General features: G+C 45.5%; 1 protein-coding gene across 1 annotated transcript in view; it reads right to left on the reverse strand.

Moving 5' to 3' along the window:
* The window catches only part of tnksb (tankyrase, TRF1-interacting ankyrin-related ADP-ribose polymerase b), a 109,926-nt gene that overhangs the window by 2,062 nt on the left and 89,070 nt on the right, over positions 1-18,794 (reverse strand). Inside the window, 10 exon segments of the mRNA XM_036527538.1 lie at positions 257-413; positions 921-1,107; positions 1,269-1,374; positions 1,883-1,957; positions 2,234-2,331; positions 2,464-2,584; positions 4,148-4,230; positions 5,300-5,537; positions 7,251-7,439; positions 12,669-12,778. Of these exon segments, the coding sequence (XP_036383431.1) occupies positions 257-413; positions 921-1,107; positions 1,269-1,374; positions 1,883-1,957; positions 2,234-2,331; positions 2,464-2,584; positions 4,148-4,230; positions 5,300-5,537; positions 7,251-7,439; positions 12,669-12,778 (1,364 nt within the window).

The following is an 18,794-nucleotide window of genomic DNA, read 5'->3' on the forward strand; positions in this document are numbered from 1 at the left end:
AAAGGCCCCTAGGGTTGTGTGTGGAAAAGTAAAACTGAGAGTAAAAATACTAGTTTTGGAAGTGCTGTATCCAACAATAAATCTGCCCTCAAAGTGCCTCTTACCAGCAACAAGTTTGTCTGACTAAACGCTTCATGAGGGGTGTTTCAAACTCATCTTTGACTTTTATTACTGACTTTTCCCAGAAAGGCTGAGGTTGACTGCATGTCCCAATGAGCTATGCATTGAGTGGTTTAGGAGGCTGTTTCTTACTGACCTGTTCCCCTCTGTAGATGACATATTCAGCGTAAGCTAGGCCGTTGACACTGGGCCGCCCGATGACAGAGTGGTGGCCCGGAGGAGCGTGGGCCATCTTCATGGCACTGAACTGCAGGAAGGACTTTCCCAGCGTCACCCGGCAGAACAGCATTTGCCTACAGCATGGGAGACACACGAATGTTATACACACACACACAAACATAAAATGCTCACACAGGACACTGTGTGCCACATGCAGCTTCCAGCCTTATTTGGGCATGCTGCTCTTCTAGCAGGTCAGGTGCAGAACTGCTGGAAGCTGCTAAGGAACACCGCAGTGATAAATGGGCAGGCCCTTTGGGCAGCAAAGGAGGCAAATGAATTATGGATCCCGGTGCTGAAACGCCATATGCGTGGCATCCCTGGGAGACCTGGACTGTGCTTACATATCTCTTTCAGGCCTCGTATGGAGGCAGGAACCCCCTTCAATCTACACAGCCACACCATGCAAAGTAGGCCGCTGATATTCTCAAACAGCAATGCCTCTGGGTCACACAATGCATATTTGTGCATAAGGTATGCATATTTGTGTTCTTTAAAAAAACAAAAGCATGCAGTCTATTTTACAAACAACTGCCCCCACCTGCCTGGTCCCTCCTCTGGAGGGAGGGGCTGCTTCTCACCTGTGGCAGATGTAACAGGACCGGTCCTTGTGGGTGGGGCAGCCGGTCCCACCCCCGATGCCGTACACGTACTGGTTGCTCTTGGACGAGTTCTCGGCAAAATAGATCCCGGCTCCGAACATCCCCCCAATGTAGGCGTGCCGTTCATCAAAGCCTTTGTGGATGATGGCGTTTATGAAGGGAGACCCTAGGAAGGGGATCAAATGGAGGGGAAATGAGGGGTGCGATCTCACCCCACCCACAGGGGACTGAAAAGCCACAACCTGAAGTTCAATCCAATAGGCTAGCGTGCTAAATCTGAGCCGACGATCCTCTACAGCGCCGGGCCGGCGTCGTGGCTACGGTTACCGTGGAAGAGCATGCGCTCGTTGTGGTGGTTGTGGTTCTCGTCCGCGATCTCTTTCTGCCGATGGGTGTAGCGCTCCCTCAGCTTCTTGTTCACCACTTTCTGGATCTGCGCGGGAGGCCAAGGACACATGGGGATCAGGACTGAAGCCGCGTGGTCCACAAACAAATACAAAACAACACGCTGCACAGCACCAGTGGCACCTCTGGGGCAGGAGTGTGGTGCGGTGATTAGGGAATTGGGCTTGTAATGACAAGGCAGTATGCTTAGCTCCCTGGTTTAACACTGTTGTAGCACTCTTGACTTAACTCACTTAACTCTATGTCTGGAAATATCCCGCTGAATATGTGGGACATGCAAGTCACTCCATGAGGGAGACAATGCATGATGATAACATATTATCAGTAGTATGTCCTCAACATATTTGACACAACATATTTACCTCTTAAAGGACATCAATTACAATAACACTGTTTCTGCAATTATGTAATCATGAGCTTAAATAGCTTGGAGTTTAAGCAGTTTGCATGTTATCATTTGCTACTAAAAGATGAAGTGGCTCATGGGAAGCAGAAAGGAATGGATTTTCTGTAGCCATTTTGTGGTCGGTGCTCACCTTTAAAATGTTGTACCTGCTGAACACCCCTCCGGCATTGCCTCCATCTCTGTGTTCCCGAATCGTGCTCTGCATCTGCAATGGGGAAGATGATCTGGGATCAGGCCGGAGGCACGAGTGACTCCTTTGCTTTAATGAGTCCCAGAATTCTACGGAGCGAGCTGCTAATTAGCAAGCTAAGATTTTTCAATGAGCCTAGCCTCTTTGAAGGCTTGTGATTCTGAGGGTGGTTAACTGTGTGCCTGATGTGGCGGATTACATAGGAGTGGGCACTGTGGGTGACTGCTTTTAAATACAAGCAGAAAGTCCACAACAACACTGACAGAAAAGGGGAAGACGAAAATTCCACACCTCCTCCTCCACAGACTGGAACTCCTTGTCATCGGGAGCCAGGTCAATGAGCACCGTGCCCTGGCTCACGCAGTGGAACGTCAGGTATGGGTTTGCGCCTGTGACAGGACAAACAGAGAGATGGGAATATTACCAAACTGTGCATCTGCTATCCCGGGATCCTGATCTCTTTTGAATGAGTGCCCTCATGTGGATGAGCTGGGCCACTGTCTCACAGAGTAGCGTCTCACCTTGCTGGCCTCCCAGCAGCCTCTCGATGCCCTTGATCAGCTTGTGCCGGTGGCCGTAGGCGTTGATCCCGATTTCCTTCAGCTCCTCATGGCCCATGTCCGCCAGGACGTCCAGCGTAATCTGAGATAAAAATATCCAGTTAAGGCTAGCCCATGAGGAGGCCATCCTAGCAGCCAATCAGAGATGGCAGAGCTGCATTCTAGGGCATATCAGCTAATCAGAGAAAATTGAAGTAACACGGCACATTTAATGCATAACCAGAGATAAAAAACAACACAAACTGCATAACAGAACAAAATAACCCTGCTGATAAATGCCAGGCAGGGAAGGTTTGCTTACTGCATTTAGATGTATTTCTATTCTCCATGCGGGAACTGGGAATCAAAGTGCTGAGACAGAATGCTTACTGAATGTTAATGCTTATGCATTTTCTTCCTTTCCCTCTCTCACACATGTACATGAGGACAGCTTAACAGTGCACTGCTGGCAGAGGGATGTGATCTTGCATGAGAGCAGTCTGCACTTGTTCACTCAGCGGGTGGCTGAACGGTGAGAAGCATGGAACTGAAAGCCTGCATTTGGCACTATCGTTCCCCGTCCACGCTAGGCCCTTTTTTCCCTCCCAGCTAAGAGAGTATCTCCAGCCTTTTTAAAGGATGTGTAATGACTGGTAACAGGCTGAGATCTGAGCGCTGATTGGCCAAGTGCTGCGAGGGCCGGGGAACGACACGCTGTGGAGACGAAGGAGAGCTCTGTGGACGGGACCCCGCCTCTCGGCTCTTAATGAACCCCTTTGGACGAACGAGCTGTGGCGGCGTGCGGCCCACAGCCACAGCCAAGCGGCGGCATCCTTTCACAAACGCAGCGGGGGTCTCCGCTCGACCTCGTCATGCCCCCGGTCAGGCCTCATTACCACAGCTCACTCCTGAGGGACGCTCTCTGTCAGCCTTGAGCGGGGGAGCCCTGCTCCGCCCCTCTAAGCGAAAATCAACGGGGTGGTTACTCCCGCTGTGAGAAACCCATAAAGGCACTCTCTCCAGACAGTGATGGAGACAAAGAGATGGGAGCCACCCTCCACGCTTCTGTGAAAGGCTCTCACTCATGAAGACAAGAGGCAGTAATACTGAGGGACAGGATGCTGAAGTGAATCATAGGTTTTGAAAGTGATGGATTTCATTCTGAGCACAGGCATTCTGGGACACACTGATCAGAAAAGCACCATGGGCAGGTGATGGAGCCCAGTGAGTTATCTTAACTTTAAATTTTATTTACCTTTCTTTAATCATTTAACCAATTCAATCATTTGTTTACTTTTGATGTATATATACAAATACACATACATACACACACACACCCCTAAATCACATTTCTTTTACCTTCCTTCATACATAAATTCTCCATAAGACACTTTACATAAATTTTAAAGCAGCACGCTTTCTGTCACCATGACCAGATGGACAGTGAACTGACGGGGGGGAGCGCAGGAAATAAAACGTGAGGCGGACTTGTGGTTCACACCTCTGTAGGGTGAGAGTGCTGTGTCTGCCTGTATCCATGTTCAATGAAACGGTTAGTCGTTGATTGAAGTTCTTTCTCTGACTGAACTGCTAACTCTCCTAATTTGGTCCTGGAGTGAAGTTTCTCCCTGTTAGGGGGGTACTGAGACATCCTGAGCGTTCTCACCTGCTCCCTCTCGAAGATTTCTCGGAGGTGCTCCAATCCCAGACTCTTCAGGAACTGACTGATGTTCATGTCTAGCACATTCACTGCAATGGGAGAATCAAACAATCAGCCATTTAGAAATAAATTTAAAAAAATCCCTGCACAGATTGTGAATTCATCTCTGGTGTCCAGTCCATTGCCTGCTGACAGGTACACACAACAGAGTGGCTTTCTTCTGTGCTGCTCTGTAAAAGAAACATCATTTTCCCCAGGAAGCTTGCTACTCAAGTTTATGGAATGTCAAAGACATCAGCTTTCCAGCATATTGGATAACATAAAACAAATCACTGCAATAAGTTTTTCTCCTGAAGGGAGAGGGAGGGGGAGAACTAACACATGCACAAACACGCACGCACAAGCACAGACACTGGCCTTTACGTTCAGTTCAAGGGGCAGAGCTGGTGTAAAATCCCTGTTTTTCAAAACTGATTTCTGCTTCTATCACTGCGATCACAGTTGGTTTATTGTAATTGTCTAGTAGTGTTCAGGAAGCGCAGATGGCTAAACTAACTGCATCAATAACATTTTGCAGATCACACTTTGCATTGAACTCTCCCAAAGGCCTCAGCTACAGTGTTATGTAGGCTAGTACAAGGTTTCTCCAGCCTTTTACATTTGGTTAATATGATACTTTATAGATCTTCCAGCAATCAATCAGAGATGTATGATAAGATATCAGCTAACTAGGCTATCTTGAATAGTACTTTCTATCAATCGGCTACTGCATATGCATACAAAGGAAATAAGAATCCAGACTGATTGCCAGATGATTATAACAAGAACATGAGATTAAGAAGGTGGGCGATTCCACTTGTGTGCTAGCTATAGAAAGCATACTGTATTACACCAGCCACCCACAATGTGATATTTTGTGATAGATTGGGACCATGAGCTTTGGTGTATGTAGCAAATGTCTCTCAGAAACTGTTTAAGCTTAAGAATGGTGTGATTTGACTGGCTGTGGATAGTTTGGGGGAGTGACTCTGCATAGCCTCATTTAGCTGGAGTTCAGTTACACTTGCCTAAAAGCCACATGAGGTGGATCCAAACACTGCGTTCCAAAAACAGCGATTGGCCCAAATATCAACCGCAAAGACACGGCGCAGCACTCACTCTCTCCTTCCTTCCTCTCGGAGCCCATGGCCCCGTCGGCGGCCCCTGAGGACCCAGCTGTGGTCATGTCGGCCACAGGCCCGGCCAGGTTGTCGATGCTGCTGGCAGCGGAGAGGCAGGAGGGTGTGGAGGCAGGTGAGATAAGCGAGGCGCTCACCACCGTGGCCTGAGGTTTGAAGCAGCTGGGCAGAGCCTCGGGGGGCATGGCGTCCATCAGGAGGGCTCTGATGTCATCAGCCTGAGATGGAGCAAAAGAGAGGGAGGGGGTGATCAACTGCCCGGCTGTTTATCAATTCCAAGAACGCAAGAACGTACTTGTGTTCTTGAGAAGAACGTTCTTGCCAAGGGTCCTTGCCAAGAACGGTCTTGCAAGATCATGAGGACGGAGAACGCACCTATCAGGGATTGAGATGCTATGTATACTTGCGTACTTGCTATTGCGCAATACCCTGGGCCCAGCTCATCTAAGCAGTGATATGACAACACTGGCATTATCAGCGCAACATTTGATAAACTTTTGTTTTATTGTGCTTGTGTATTATATTTGTGTTTTGCCATAGTATAGGCTGCTACTTTCTTCATATAATAAAGTTAAAGAGGAACTCAAAACTCGTGTTTGTCACTCATGTGGTAGGATGAGTACTAAAATGTTATTTAACATCACAAGTGTTATGATGCTCCTTCCTTAAGCCAGACAGTCGCGTGAATTGCCTTTAAAATGAACAAAGTATCTTGCTAGCTAAGTGGTTGATTGACCAGGGGTGGGGTTGGCTGTATAAGGATGAAAAGTAACTTACTGTAAATTGTTTTACGTACAGTTTTGAGGTACTTGGCATGAGTATTTCCAATTTAGGGGACTTTGTACTTTTATTCTGCTACATTTCAAAGCAAATATTCTACTTTTTTTCCACTACATTAATCTATAACAGCTACAAATACTAGTTACTTTTAGTAAAAGGTTTTACATGCAAAACATGCAGGCAGTTCATACAAATTATGTTCTTTTTTAGTCAGCCAATCTGAAGAGGAAGCCATCACAGTAACTATAACCAGCCCACAAATCCTTTTAGCTCGACTTAGAGGTTAATGCATCAAAAATGGAATACCTCTTTGTACTCAATCATGAGAGGACAAGATATTAAGTTTTTACTTTTCTTATTTCAAGTAAACGGTACCTGTAAATCAGCCTCTGAAAAAAAATCTCAGCAGTCCCTGAATAAAATATATATGGGAAGATGACCGGTACAAGGCTGTATGGAGACTATAGCCTTATTTACATTCATATGATCGATATGACATTTGAAAAGTGTGATAAAGTATAAAGCTAAAAAGCCATCCCTCAAGTTACGTTTTCTGTAGCCCATGCTAACTTAGCTAACGTTAACTACCGTCTCCACTGAACTGAATAACCCTAGCTAACCGAAGCCTACTCCCTATGAAAGTCAGAGCAAACTTACAAATTAGCCATTTCTTATATAAAATAAGCAAATATTCTGCAACTATACTGCCCATTTTCCGTCACATTTTTTTTCAGAGGCTGATTTACAGGTACCGTTTACTTGAAATAAGAAAAGTAAAGACTTACAGGTGAGCAGTTTCTCGTTCGCCTCTCCTGCCATCATTCTTGCAATGACTTCTGGGATATCAGATGCGTTCTTGTTGGCCAAGTCACCAACCGATGCATCCTCGATAAAAGGGGCGGATCGAGAACACATCCGGGCATTTTAAGCGTTCTTGGTTTTTTGCGTTCATCGTATTGGAACCGTACTTGGGCCATGACAGATGACGTCAAACAAGTTCACGAGAACGCAAGATCGGACAAAAACGCGGATTGATAAACAGCCCTCGTTTGTGTGTATGTGTGTAAGCACATGCATGTGCGTGTTTTGCCATATGGTCTGTTTGGGTCACCACTCAGCACGCATGCGCTCAGCTGTGCAGATGTGAATACCGTGGCCAGGTCGAGTGGCGTCTGGCCCTCCTGGTTCTTCATGGTGGGGTCGGCTCCGTGGGCCAGCAGCAGGGCACACAGCTGGGTGCGGCCCTTCTGTGCCGCCTCGTGTAGGGGGGTGAAGGCCCACTTATCCGTGGCATTGACACAGGTATTGTACTTTATCAGGAGTGCGGCAATGTCCACATGCTGGGAGAGGAGGCAAGGCTGTTATTAATGTTCGTTCATGGCATACTGCAAATGCTCTGTTAATGCCACAGAATCGCCACTGCTGGTAGTGGCAAAGACTCTGACCTCTGAAATGCGTCACATATGCACAAGAAGAAATATTACATCAGGTTTAGCTAAAAGTAATCTCATAGTGAAACTCATAGTGATCTCAACCTAACCAATGTTATAGTAACTGAAAGTCTTCATACTGTATCCAACCATATACATCAGCAAAGAAGGAGAAGGCATAAGTATGACAATTACGGTACAAATGGTAACTCAGTAAGTGTTCGTTTTCAGCTTACACAAACGCTGTAACTTTCCAAGGTCACAGCTTTAGCCTCAAGAGAATATAGACAGAGAAGGAACAACAGCATCAAGCAAAGAGTTTCATGTGTATTAAGCACAGCAACATCTCTTTACAGCATGACTCATGCCTGCTCTTAATAGGCTTGAGTTGACTTCAGACTCCCATTGCTGTCCTTTAAAACAATTTCACCCCCCTCTGGCAGCCAATCGGAGTCATTCTTTAAACAGACAGGCTGCATCTAAACAACTGACGTCCCCGTCACAGTCAGCCAGGTATAATTACATTAACTTCGCCATAGGGTGAGAACATTACTTAAACTTGCTATATTATATACATTGAGGTCAGACTAACCTAGACCAGCACTGAAACTCTTTTTAAGGTGTTATTTTTAAATAACATAAATAAATATAGCTGCAAGCAGCAATGAAGGGGCCAAGCATCTCAGGGCCACCAGGTAGACAACTAATGAGAACAAGACACCAATCCATCACAGGGTGAAGAGACACATTGACACCCACTCTAACACTCACACCTATGGGCAATATAGCATGTCAAATTGACACTACCTGAATGTGTTTGGACTGTGGTAAAAAAAAAAAAACAGAATACCCAGAGGAAAGCCACATACCCACTACATATATGTCAAGCTTAAACATAAGCAGTGCCATAAAATGCAGTGTGCCTTCTTGGGACTGCTAGGAGACAGTTTTGTGGAATGGCATGGCGTTTGATCCGGAGACACACAATGTGTATTCGAATACAAACGCTGGAGACAAGCAATGTGTACTTGATAACAAAGCGATGTCGCTATATCCAACCAGAGCCAAACGGAGCCTCTTGTGAACCCTATGGAGCCAATTAGTTTACAGGGCTCAGGAAATACCCAATTAGAGAGGGAGCTGTTTAGCTATGCACAGCTCCACAAGACCAATCAGAAACAGCACCCCTGCTGGTTATCATAACTCATATGCAAATGTGACTGCTATTAACTGTATAAAAAATGAACTGAATTCTATACCTGTTGAACTTCTGCTCAATGCTGATGTTCCCACGGCCGGCTGTGCTAATAAACCTTCCTGTCTTTTGCTACGAACATCGAATCTGCTTCTTTGTCATAACGAAACACTTTTTGGTGTTCGGGACGTTGACTAACAAGACAGTGCAATGAGAAGTGCCAACGCTGTTGGAGGAGTGCAATTTTTGGGTATTTGAAAAAATCCAAAATCATGGGAAAAATGGCAGAGAACATACCATATTAGCTGAATATAATAAAATGTCCCTGATTAGAAAAGGACCCCTCATTTTTTAACACCTTTTTTTGGCAAAAGACTTTTTGAAGATCAAATCTTATTTATTTAAAGAAATCATTTCATTTGATACGACCAGGCTTCTAAATAGCTTCATACCCCAAGCTGTGAAGATCATGAACACTCTTGCTCCCCCCCCCCCCCTCACTGAACCATTAATCCCCCCATAGGACGAGACAGACACTGTTCTCCACTAGTGCAATCCATTTCATGCTGCACCTGGCACTTTTTGTACAGACAAAAAAAAAATCATTTATTGACAGTGCATGCTGCTATTCCCCTCCAAATGTTTACAAAACTGAGTGTATTGTTTATGGATATATGTTGTTTTAATTCTCTTTGTAATTTATATACACTGTTGATATAGTTCTTCATTCTTGATTGTACGCAAGTGCATGATAAAATGACAAAGGAAATCTCAATCTGAAATCAATTTAATAAAATACACTGAATAAAACAAGGTACTCTGATATATTTTCTACATCTGTTAGATGAAATTACCACATTTAAATAAAAATAAAAATAAACTACTACTGGGATTTCTAATACCACTCAACAATCTCAGATACATGGCGCCATCTGCTGTTGTTAATGTATAATGACATTAAAAAGTCTAGTCCTCCCATGTAAGACAACCCCACTTTTCAGATGAAATTTCTGAAGTAGAAAAAAAAAGGCTGTCTAACATTCAGGCCAATATGGAAAGTCCAAGTGTTTCTTCAACAGTATTTAGTGTATTACTTGTGGCAATAGGTCAAAAGGTGCAGGAGATTTGCCTACTTTAAGTGCTACAAACTGATTGTATCTTAGCAGCCATGCCATTTGGGCATTGGTCATGTGTTCATTTTCCAGTTAGGACCTGATATGTAATGATGTAATGACCTACAAAAAATTGGTCGCAATATCTGCTTTTCTTTGTGTGGTCTGTGCCCTGTGATATCCATTAGAGCAAACTGTCATTAAAATCTAAGTACACGGACACATGGGTGTTTAAACATGCTTTTCATTATAGCACCCCAAAGTGGCCAAATTTCACTAAACTTGCTGTGTGGCACCCAGGCCTAATTGTAAGCATGTGTATTGACTTTTATGCCAATGAACAAAAGCATTGCAAAGATATGGCCACTCTTCCTTTATGGCGACTTCATGGGCAAATTTGTGGGTACACTGTGGCCACATTGTTGAACCTGGCAACTATCCTTTAACAACTGTTAAAGCCAATGGTTCAAAGAGATAATACACAAAACCTCATTGTGCCATAACTCTAGGAGGAGGTGGTTAAATGTGTTTTTGACTAAATCAAAGATGGATGAAACACAAAATGGCTGATTTGCAGGTTTCATAAGTTCCCAGATAGGATCCTTAACTTTGATGAAGCACAAGAAATTTAGTTGAGATATCTGATTTTCTGCCAGAGTAATGGGTATTTTAATGATTTTTAATGGTATAGCACCCCAAAGTGGCCAAATTTCATGAAACTTGGTGCATACCCAGTGTTGCTAATACCAACAAAGTGTACCAAGTTTGGCATCACTCCAACAAAGCATTGCTGAGATATGACTCACTTCCTGTTTTAGTGTCTTCACCATGGAATTTCATTGGACGACAGCGGCCGTATCATTTGCCCTAGCAAAATTCTTTGAATAACTTTTGGTCAGAACCCTCTGTAGATGATACGGACCAAATTTGGTGGTGATAGGATCAATGGTCTAGGACTAGTTCGCAAAAGTAGGTTTTTCAAAAAATTGAAAATATGATTTTTTTTTTTCAAAAATCCAGTACAGTGGATGAGTCTATTCAATTCATCATGACCCACGGATTCAGCAGAAATAAGGATCACAACTCTAGGACAAACGGTTCAAAAGTGATAAGCAAAATTGGCCTGTTGTTGATGCTACAGGGATTGATGGATTGACCTCAAATTTGGTGCCTGGATACCCTGGACTGTGCTCTATGAGGGTGCCAGATTCCACCAACATCCACCTAGGGTTTCTATGGCCTGCCATAGAAAACCATTGAAAAAATGATACAACAAAATGGCCGACACAAGGTTCATGCTTTCCCAGCTAGGGTCCTTCACTGTGATGATGCACAAGAAATTTGGTTGAAACATCTGCTTTGGTTCCAAAGCTATAGGCATTTGAATTTTTTCTCTTTGAAGTTTTTCTGGTATAGCGCCCCCATATGGCCAAATTTCATGAAACTTGGTGGGTACCCAATATTCCCCCTGGCAAGTATAACAATTTTGGTGTGACTGCAACAAAGCATTGCTGACATACGGCTCACTTCCTGTTTTGGTGTCTTCGGCATAGAAATTCATTGGACGACAGCGGCCACATCATTTGCCCTAGCAAAATTCTTTGAATAACTTTTGGCAGAGAATCCAATATGGCGAACTTTAACACCAATGGGTGCATTCGAATCGTCATGACCCAAGGATCCAGGGGGAAAAAGATCACAGCTCTAGGACATACGGTTCAAAAGTTATAAGCAAAAATGTACCGTGCCTGTTGGTGGCGCTACAGAGATGGATGGATTGACCCCAAATTTGAGTCCTGGATACTTTGGAGTGTTCTCTATCAATGTGCCAAATTTCATAAAAATCCACCAAGGGGTTCTATGGGCTGCCATAGACTCCCAGAGGAGAAAGTATAATAGTGAAAAATTCTAACAATTACAATAGGTGCCTAACACCTTCGGTGCTTGACCCCTAATTATAAGGCACTGATCTGGCCTGCTTTTTTGTCTTGCTGAGGAAGCTGCTGTCACGGCTGTACCTGGCCCTGTTCACGCACACTGAGGAGGACTGTGAACTCGTAAGTGAGAATGAAGGTTTTTCATGTTCCCCTGATGAAACTCCTTTCAAAGTGGACGGATGGTCATTAGCATCCATTGACTCTCCTTTTGCATAAGATAGGAACCCAAACAATCCGCATAAAGCAAGCTGTGCATATTTCTGGTACGGTACTTTCCATTTTCCAATCCAATCGCAACACCCTGACATTTACACCTTTCACAATCTCTCCCTCTGTTGTGACAGAACAGCAAATGATTACAATGCAATCCAATGTAATCCGAGCCCCCTCACTGTGTAACATGCAAAATGTGCAGGTGCACACAATCAACTGTTATAACTGTTGGCCACATGCGGCGACAAACAGTGGCAAATCCATATGGCTCTCACTCCCCCAGCTATTGAACGTGGTGTCAGAAAATGTGTGCTGCTTTCAGCCTAGTTAGCGCAGGTGTACACAACAGATATAAAAATGCTCTTTTCACCACTAACTCAGCTGCGTATCACAGCTAGCACACAGGCTAATTGCAGATCACTGTTGCATATGATAAATACAACAAACACACATCACACAGACATTTCTATACGTTTCTATGATGCTTATGAAGAACTCTTTGAAAGTTTTCCTGTCTAGGATCTTTGGTTTTGGGGAAAAACAAAATGTTTGTTCAGTCCATCTCATAAATGCTGACCACTGCTAAGACAGGAAAGGCTTGAGGCTGTTTTATGCTCTGTGGAGACAATAGAGGGGGTTGCAGCAAACTCTTTGGGTACAGTAATCAACCCCTGGTACTCACCCCGTAGGAGGCTGCATTGTGGAGTGGGATGAGTCCCCCTTTGTCCTGTGCGTTCACGTCTGCCCCGTGCTCCAGAAGGTACTCCGCCACCTCTAGGTTGTTGTACCCAGCTGCGGAGGAACAGCAAAACAAGCTGACTCAGAGAAAATGCACCACAGGTTAAACTAAACTGACTTTGGCTTAAATGTCAATGACAACATTTCACTGAACCATGCTGGCAGCCACTGCTGCTCATTGGTGCGCAACAAACGGCTAATCTGCATACAATTATCATTATAAATACAGTTGCATAACCTGAAATGACAGCTTGTCAAGAACATTGGCTTATCATATTATACATTATAATATAATGTGAGAGAAGTAACTCCAGAAGAAGCTGTACCTGCAACATACAAAAACATATGTTCACCACAAGTGTAGCGTTGGATTCACAATGCATCTAAGGTTTGAGGGATATTGGGATTTTACACCAGCTCCATGCAACGTGTTCCCAGATACTCTTAGGAGACACTGATCGCTGATCAGCACGTAGCTAGCTAGAAAGCAGCAAGCAAGCACTGTACTGGTCTTGATCTGATCAGTGCTGTGGACAAGTGAGCGTGTTAGGATGTGACCTCGGTATTGCTGTGACACTGCACTGTGTGGAAAATGTGGTCTGCGGTCCATGCTGACTACCACAGCAGACTTCCCCACTTCCTTGTACAGTCACGGGAGTGCCTGTTTGCTAGCATTCTGCCGACTCGTGCCTTTGCCGTGACTGGGATGACGGGCGCTGTAGAGAAACGGTAGGTGTCATATAGGCTGACCGGGATGACAGGCGCTGTAGAGAAACGGTAGGTGTCATATAGGCTGACAGGGATGACGGGCGTTGTAGAGAAACGGTAGGTGTCATATAGGCTGACAGGGATGACGGTAGGGCTGCCCCCTAATAGTTGACTAAACGTTAGTCGATGAGAAGAGTCTCAGTCAACCAATCCATTCAGGAACTGCGCCTTGTCGTTAAAAATTTATCAGACTATGTCGGGCAGGAAATCATCCAAAGTGTGGGATCATTTCCAGCATGTAAAGGACGACCCCAAGAAGGTGACATGCAAACTCTGCACGCAAAGATTCGCCTATCATTCGTCTACCTCAAACATGACTTACCATCTGAAACATGTAGGGGAGAGCCGGTACGAAAGTAACACGTGATGAAAGTAACACCGCGATTTTCTCTGAGCACAAAGTCTGATATGCCTGTGTATCCATCATACTTTCGCGGAGTTATACCCGAGAAGCTGTTTTCAATCACGGAAAGTAAATTCACTCAAGCGGTAATTTTTTTTTAACGACAAGTTGTGTCTTATTTCATGGGTCATAGTCATGATCATTTGACAGATTAATTAGTACTTTAACACATCCTGAAGTTTGCCATGTCAGAGTTTTTCAGTTTAGAAGCAAGTCAGGTTTAACTGTCAGGAGTCATTGTCGGGACGATTATAACAGCTGTTTCTTTCGTCCCTCTACAGTAACAACGATACTTATTTGGCTATATTATTACTCCGAAGTTGTTCCACATTTGTACAAAATAGCACCTGGTATTGATAGAACACACATGAGTTGTTGATCACAACGAAAATTAGTTTCTGTCTGTAACGTTATCTTTTTTCATTAGCGTTATTAAGCTTCTCATAGTTTTCAGTTAGCATTTGCTATATTTTTAATGTTAAATCGCTGTTTCCCCAAAGCTAAAATTAGCTAGATTTTTTTCCAATCTAGTGTTCTAATCGCATCGTTTTGGCATTCGCATCACACCGGTGTGACCGTACACGCGAAAGGGTTAATTCCATTATGCTAAATAATTAATGGGCTAACTAACATTAACGAATTGCAAAGTTAAGGCTATATGCAGCTAAATAAATATATTGTCATATGCCCTATTAGGGTTATCCAAGTGTTCATGGGGACTGGGGAAGCTAAATTACCTCGCTTACTTCATGTTCTGTTTTTTTTATTTATCATATGTTTTCCAAGTTATTGTGTTGGTGTTACAAGTTCATAAGTTGTGCTATGTTATAGGCTACTGTGTTGAAATAAATTAACAAAATGTTCAGTCTCCTTGCTGGTTGTTCCGACACATTCAGAATCATTACCAATTATCAAGTTAGCATTGTCGTTAACAGGCGGCTTCGTGTGTGCGCTTGTAAAATTTATATTTTAAAGGCTCATTATTACGGTTTTGTATTTCTCTGTAACGTAGCACACTGTTAACAATGTTACTTACAACATTCTTTCTCAGCCCTGGAACTCAAACCATTTTCTGATGCCCCCCAAAATAATCAATATATAGGCTATTTAAATAATTAAATTAATATCATAAACATGCAACGACTAGTCGACTAATGGCTTGAGCTAACGACTAGGAAAATCTAGTCGGACGCAGTCCTAGATGACGGGCGCTGTAGAGAAACGGTGGGTGTTGTAATGTGATGCATGAACGTGTCCAATGATGCGTGCCCTGAAGGTATAACGGGTGACGTAATTGGGGTACGTGAGTGGAATCAGTTATGCTACCTGAAGAGACAAGTTCGCTGTAACGTGAGTTGTGGAGTTCTTAATAAACTCATTGCGATTAGAAACACCGAACGTGTGTGTTTATATCGTGACATGGTGTCAGAAGTCACGGACTGAATCCTGAAAGAAGCGAAGATGGCCAAGTTTGGACCGCCAGAACAGTTTGACTTTACCCGGCCAGCGGAGTGGCCAGTGTGGAGGCGCCGATTCGACAGGTTTCGAGCGGCTTCCAAGCTCAACAAAGAGAGCGGTGAGGTACAAGTCAACTCTCTTCTGTATTCGATGGGGAAAGAAGCAGAGCCAATTTATGAAGCGTTTGTGTATACCGAGGACGACGAAAGTGATAACCCTCAACTTGACTATGATAGTTATAGCAAAGTTTGATGATCACTTTGTGCCTAAGCGCAACATAATTCATGACCGGGCATGCTTCCACAAGCGGGTACAGAAGGCGGGAGAAACTGTGGAATCTTTCGTGAGGAGCCTTTATGAGTTAGCCCAATATTGTGAATTCGGCATAGCAAAGGATGAACACATTAGAGACCGACTCGTCATTGGCATCCTAGATAGCGAGGTCTCGCAAAAGCTACAGCTTGAGGCGGATCTCACGCTGGAGAAAGCTATCCAGCTAGCTCGACAGAGTGAACAGATCAAGAATCAGAGCGTGGAGCGAGGCGAGTGCTCGGTGAATGCTGTGGGACAAAGAGGACAGACAGGCTGGAAACGCGGCAAGGGCAGGCGGCAGCGAGATGGACAAAACGGTCCGAAACGAGATGAGCCCAGTAAACAAAATGGATGCTCACGGTGCGGCAGAGCACACGATAAAGGTGAATGTTGTCCTGCACGTGACAAGAAATGCAGACGATGCGGTAAGCTTGGACATTTTGAACTTTTGTGCAAAACCAAAATGACTAAACAGTTAATGGCTGTGACACACGAAATAGATGATGATGATGATGATCAAGCTTTCTTCATTGGAGCAGTGACAAATCAGGCCCATACAGTAGTTGAGCAGCCAGATTTCAGTGATGATTGGCGTGTCACACTCCCCATTAACAATAGTCTGGTTGATTTTAAGATTGACACGGGGGCGGACATTACTGTAATGACTGAGAAAACGTACAACAAACTGCCGAACAAGCCCCAATTAGCTAAGACTACAGTTAGTGCCACAAGCCCAGGCGGGGAAGTGGAGTGCATAGGCAAATTCCTGGCCACAAGCCTGCACAAGGGCCAAAAGTATGCCTTCTGGGTCACAGTAATCAAAGGACAGTTCGCACAGAACCTACTGGGGGGAGGAGTGGCCAAAAGGATGGGCCTAGTGAAAAGGCTTAATGCAGTCAGCACTGTGGCGGACGACGACATATTTGGGGAAATAGGGCTCTTACAGTGCGATCCAGTTAGAATTGAACTGAAACCTGACGTTGAGCCCTATGCCACCACAACGCCCCGCCGAGTGCCGTTTCCCCTCCTGCCCAAGGTCGAAGCGGAGCTAGAGCGCATGTTAACGCTAGGCATCATCGAGCATGTGACAGTGCCCACTGACTGGTGTGCACCCATGGTGCCAGCAGAGAAGAAGAACAAGGACCAGGTCAGGGTGTGCGTCGATCTGAAGCGCCTCAACAAGGCCGTCAAGAGGGAAAGATACGTACTGCCGACACTGGAGGACATCGCTCCCAAGTTAGCTGGAGCCAAGGTATTCTCCACGTTAGATGCCTCCAGTGGCTTCTGGCAAATTCCCCTGGACCCTGACAGTCAAAGACTGACCACCTTCATCACACCCATGGGCAGGTTTTGCTACAGGCGGCTCCCATTTGGGATCTCTTCAGCCCCTGAAATTTTTCAGAGGCTGATGACTGACCTGCTCAGGGGTCACGACGGAGTCGTTGTCGTGATGGACGACATACTCGTCTATGGGGCAGATGAGGAAGAACACAACAGGCGGCTGAATGCAGTCCTCCAGACAATCCGGCGGTCTGGACTGAAATTGAACAAAGCAAAGTGCCGTTTCAACAAGTCAGAGATCAGCTACTTTGGACACATAATCAGCGCAGAGGGCATGAAACCAGACAAAAGTAAGGTGAGCGCAATCACTGAGATGCCCAGCCCAAACAACGTGGGAGAGCTGCGCCAGGCGCTGGGCATGATTAACTACCTGGGGAGGTTTCTGCCAGGCCTCTCGACTGTGCTACACCCAGTCACTGACCTGCTCAAAAAGGACAGTGTGTGGGCATGGGGTGACCACCAAGAGAGAGCGCTGCAGAGAGCTAAGGACATGCTCTCATCAGCTCCAGCACTGGCCTACTACGACTCCAAGCGTTGCACAGTCGTCAGCGCGGACGCCAGTAGCTACGGCCTGGGCGCCACACTACTTCAGGAGCACAGCGGTGAGTTGAGACCAGTTGCTTTCTGCTCACGCACACTTACAGAGTCAGAGAAACGTTACTCCCAAATAGAAAAGGAGTGCTTGGCAGCGGTGTGGTCGTGTGAACGATTTGTACGCTATGTACAGGGGCTAGACCATTTTTGCCTTCAGACAGACCACAAGCCGCTAGTCCCATTGATTAATGCGTGTGACCTGGACAAAGCGCCGGTGCGGTGCCAGAGACTTTTAATGCGCCTGATGCGGTTCAGTGTGACTGCTGTCCATGTTCCAGGTAAACAGCTGATTGTGGCAGACGCGCTGTCCAGGAGCCCTCTGGCTCACGAGACAGAGTCAGAGACAGAGCGCCACATCGAGGCGTACGTCGATGCAGTGGTGACAAACAAGCTCATGTCACCAGGGAAGTTGGAGGAGATAAGAGGAGCAACGCAGATGGATCCAGACCTGCAGGCGGTCATCTCCAGTGTGCGAAGCGGCTGGTGTAAGACTCACAACTTTCCCTCCTTCTCTGCGTTCTATTCTGCCAGGCATCATCTGTCTGTAGCGAAGGGACTGGTTCTGTATGATGACAGAATTGTGATTCCAAAACAACAGAGAGCAGACATTCTGAAAAGAATTCATACAGGTCACCAAGGACTGACAAAGTGCCGCGAGCGAGCCAGAATGTCCGTCTGGTGGCCCGGCATTGGTGGCGACATCAAAACAACTGTGATGCAGTGCAAGTTCTGTGTAGAGCACAAGCCCAAGCAGAGGCGGGAGCCTCTCATCGCAACGGCCCTGCCAGAGGGACCTTGGCAGAGGATCGCTGCTGACCTGTGCGAGCTGGAGGGGAAGCAGTATCTGATTGTAGTAGACTACTATTCCAGGTACATTGAAATGGCACACTTACCCTCCACATCAAGCCAGCAGGTCATCACACGCCTCAAAGGCACCTTTAGCAGATGGGGTGTACCTCTTGAACTAGTCAGCGATAACGGCCTGCAGTTCACATCAGCAGAATTTACTGACTTTAGCAAAGAGTATGGGTTCGCACACACAACCTCGAGCCCCCACTACCCCCAGGCCAACGGGGCGGCCGAGAGAGCAATCCAGACTGCCAAAAGGCTGCTGAAACAACCGGACCCGTACCTTGCCCTGATGAGTTACCTGGCAACACCCATCACTGCGACAGGGGCCAGCCCGGCTCAACT

The sequence above is a fragment of the Megalops cyprinoides genome, chromosome 4 (assembly GCF_013368585.1).
Source record: "Megalops cyprinoides isolate fMegCyp1 chromosome 4, fMegCyp1.pri, whole genome shotgun sequence".
Lineage (NCBI taxonomy): Eukaryota > Metazoa > Chordata > Actinopteri > Elopiformes > Megalopidae > Megalops > Megalops cyprinoides.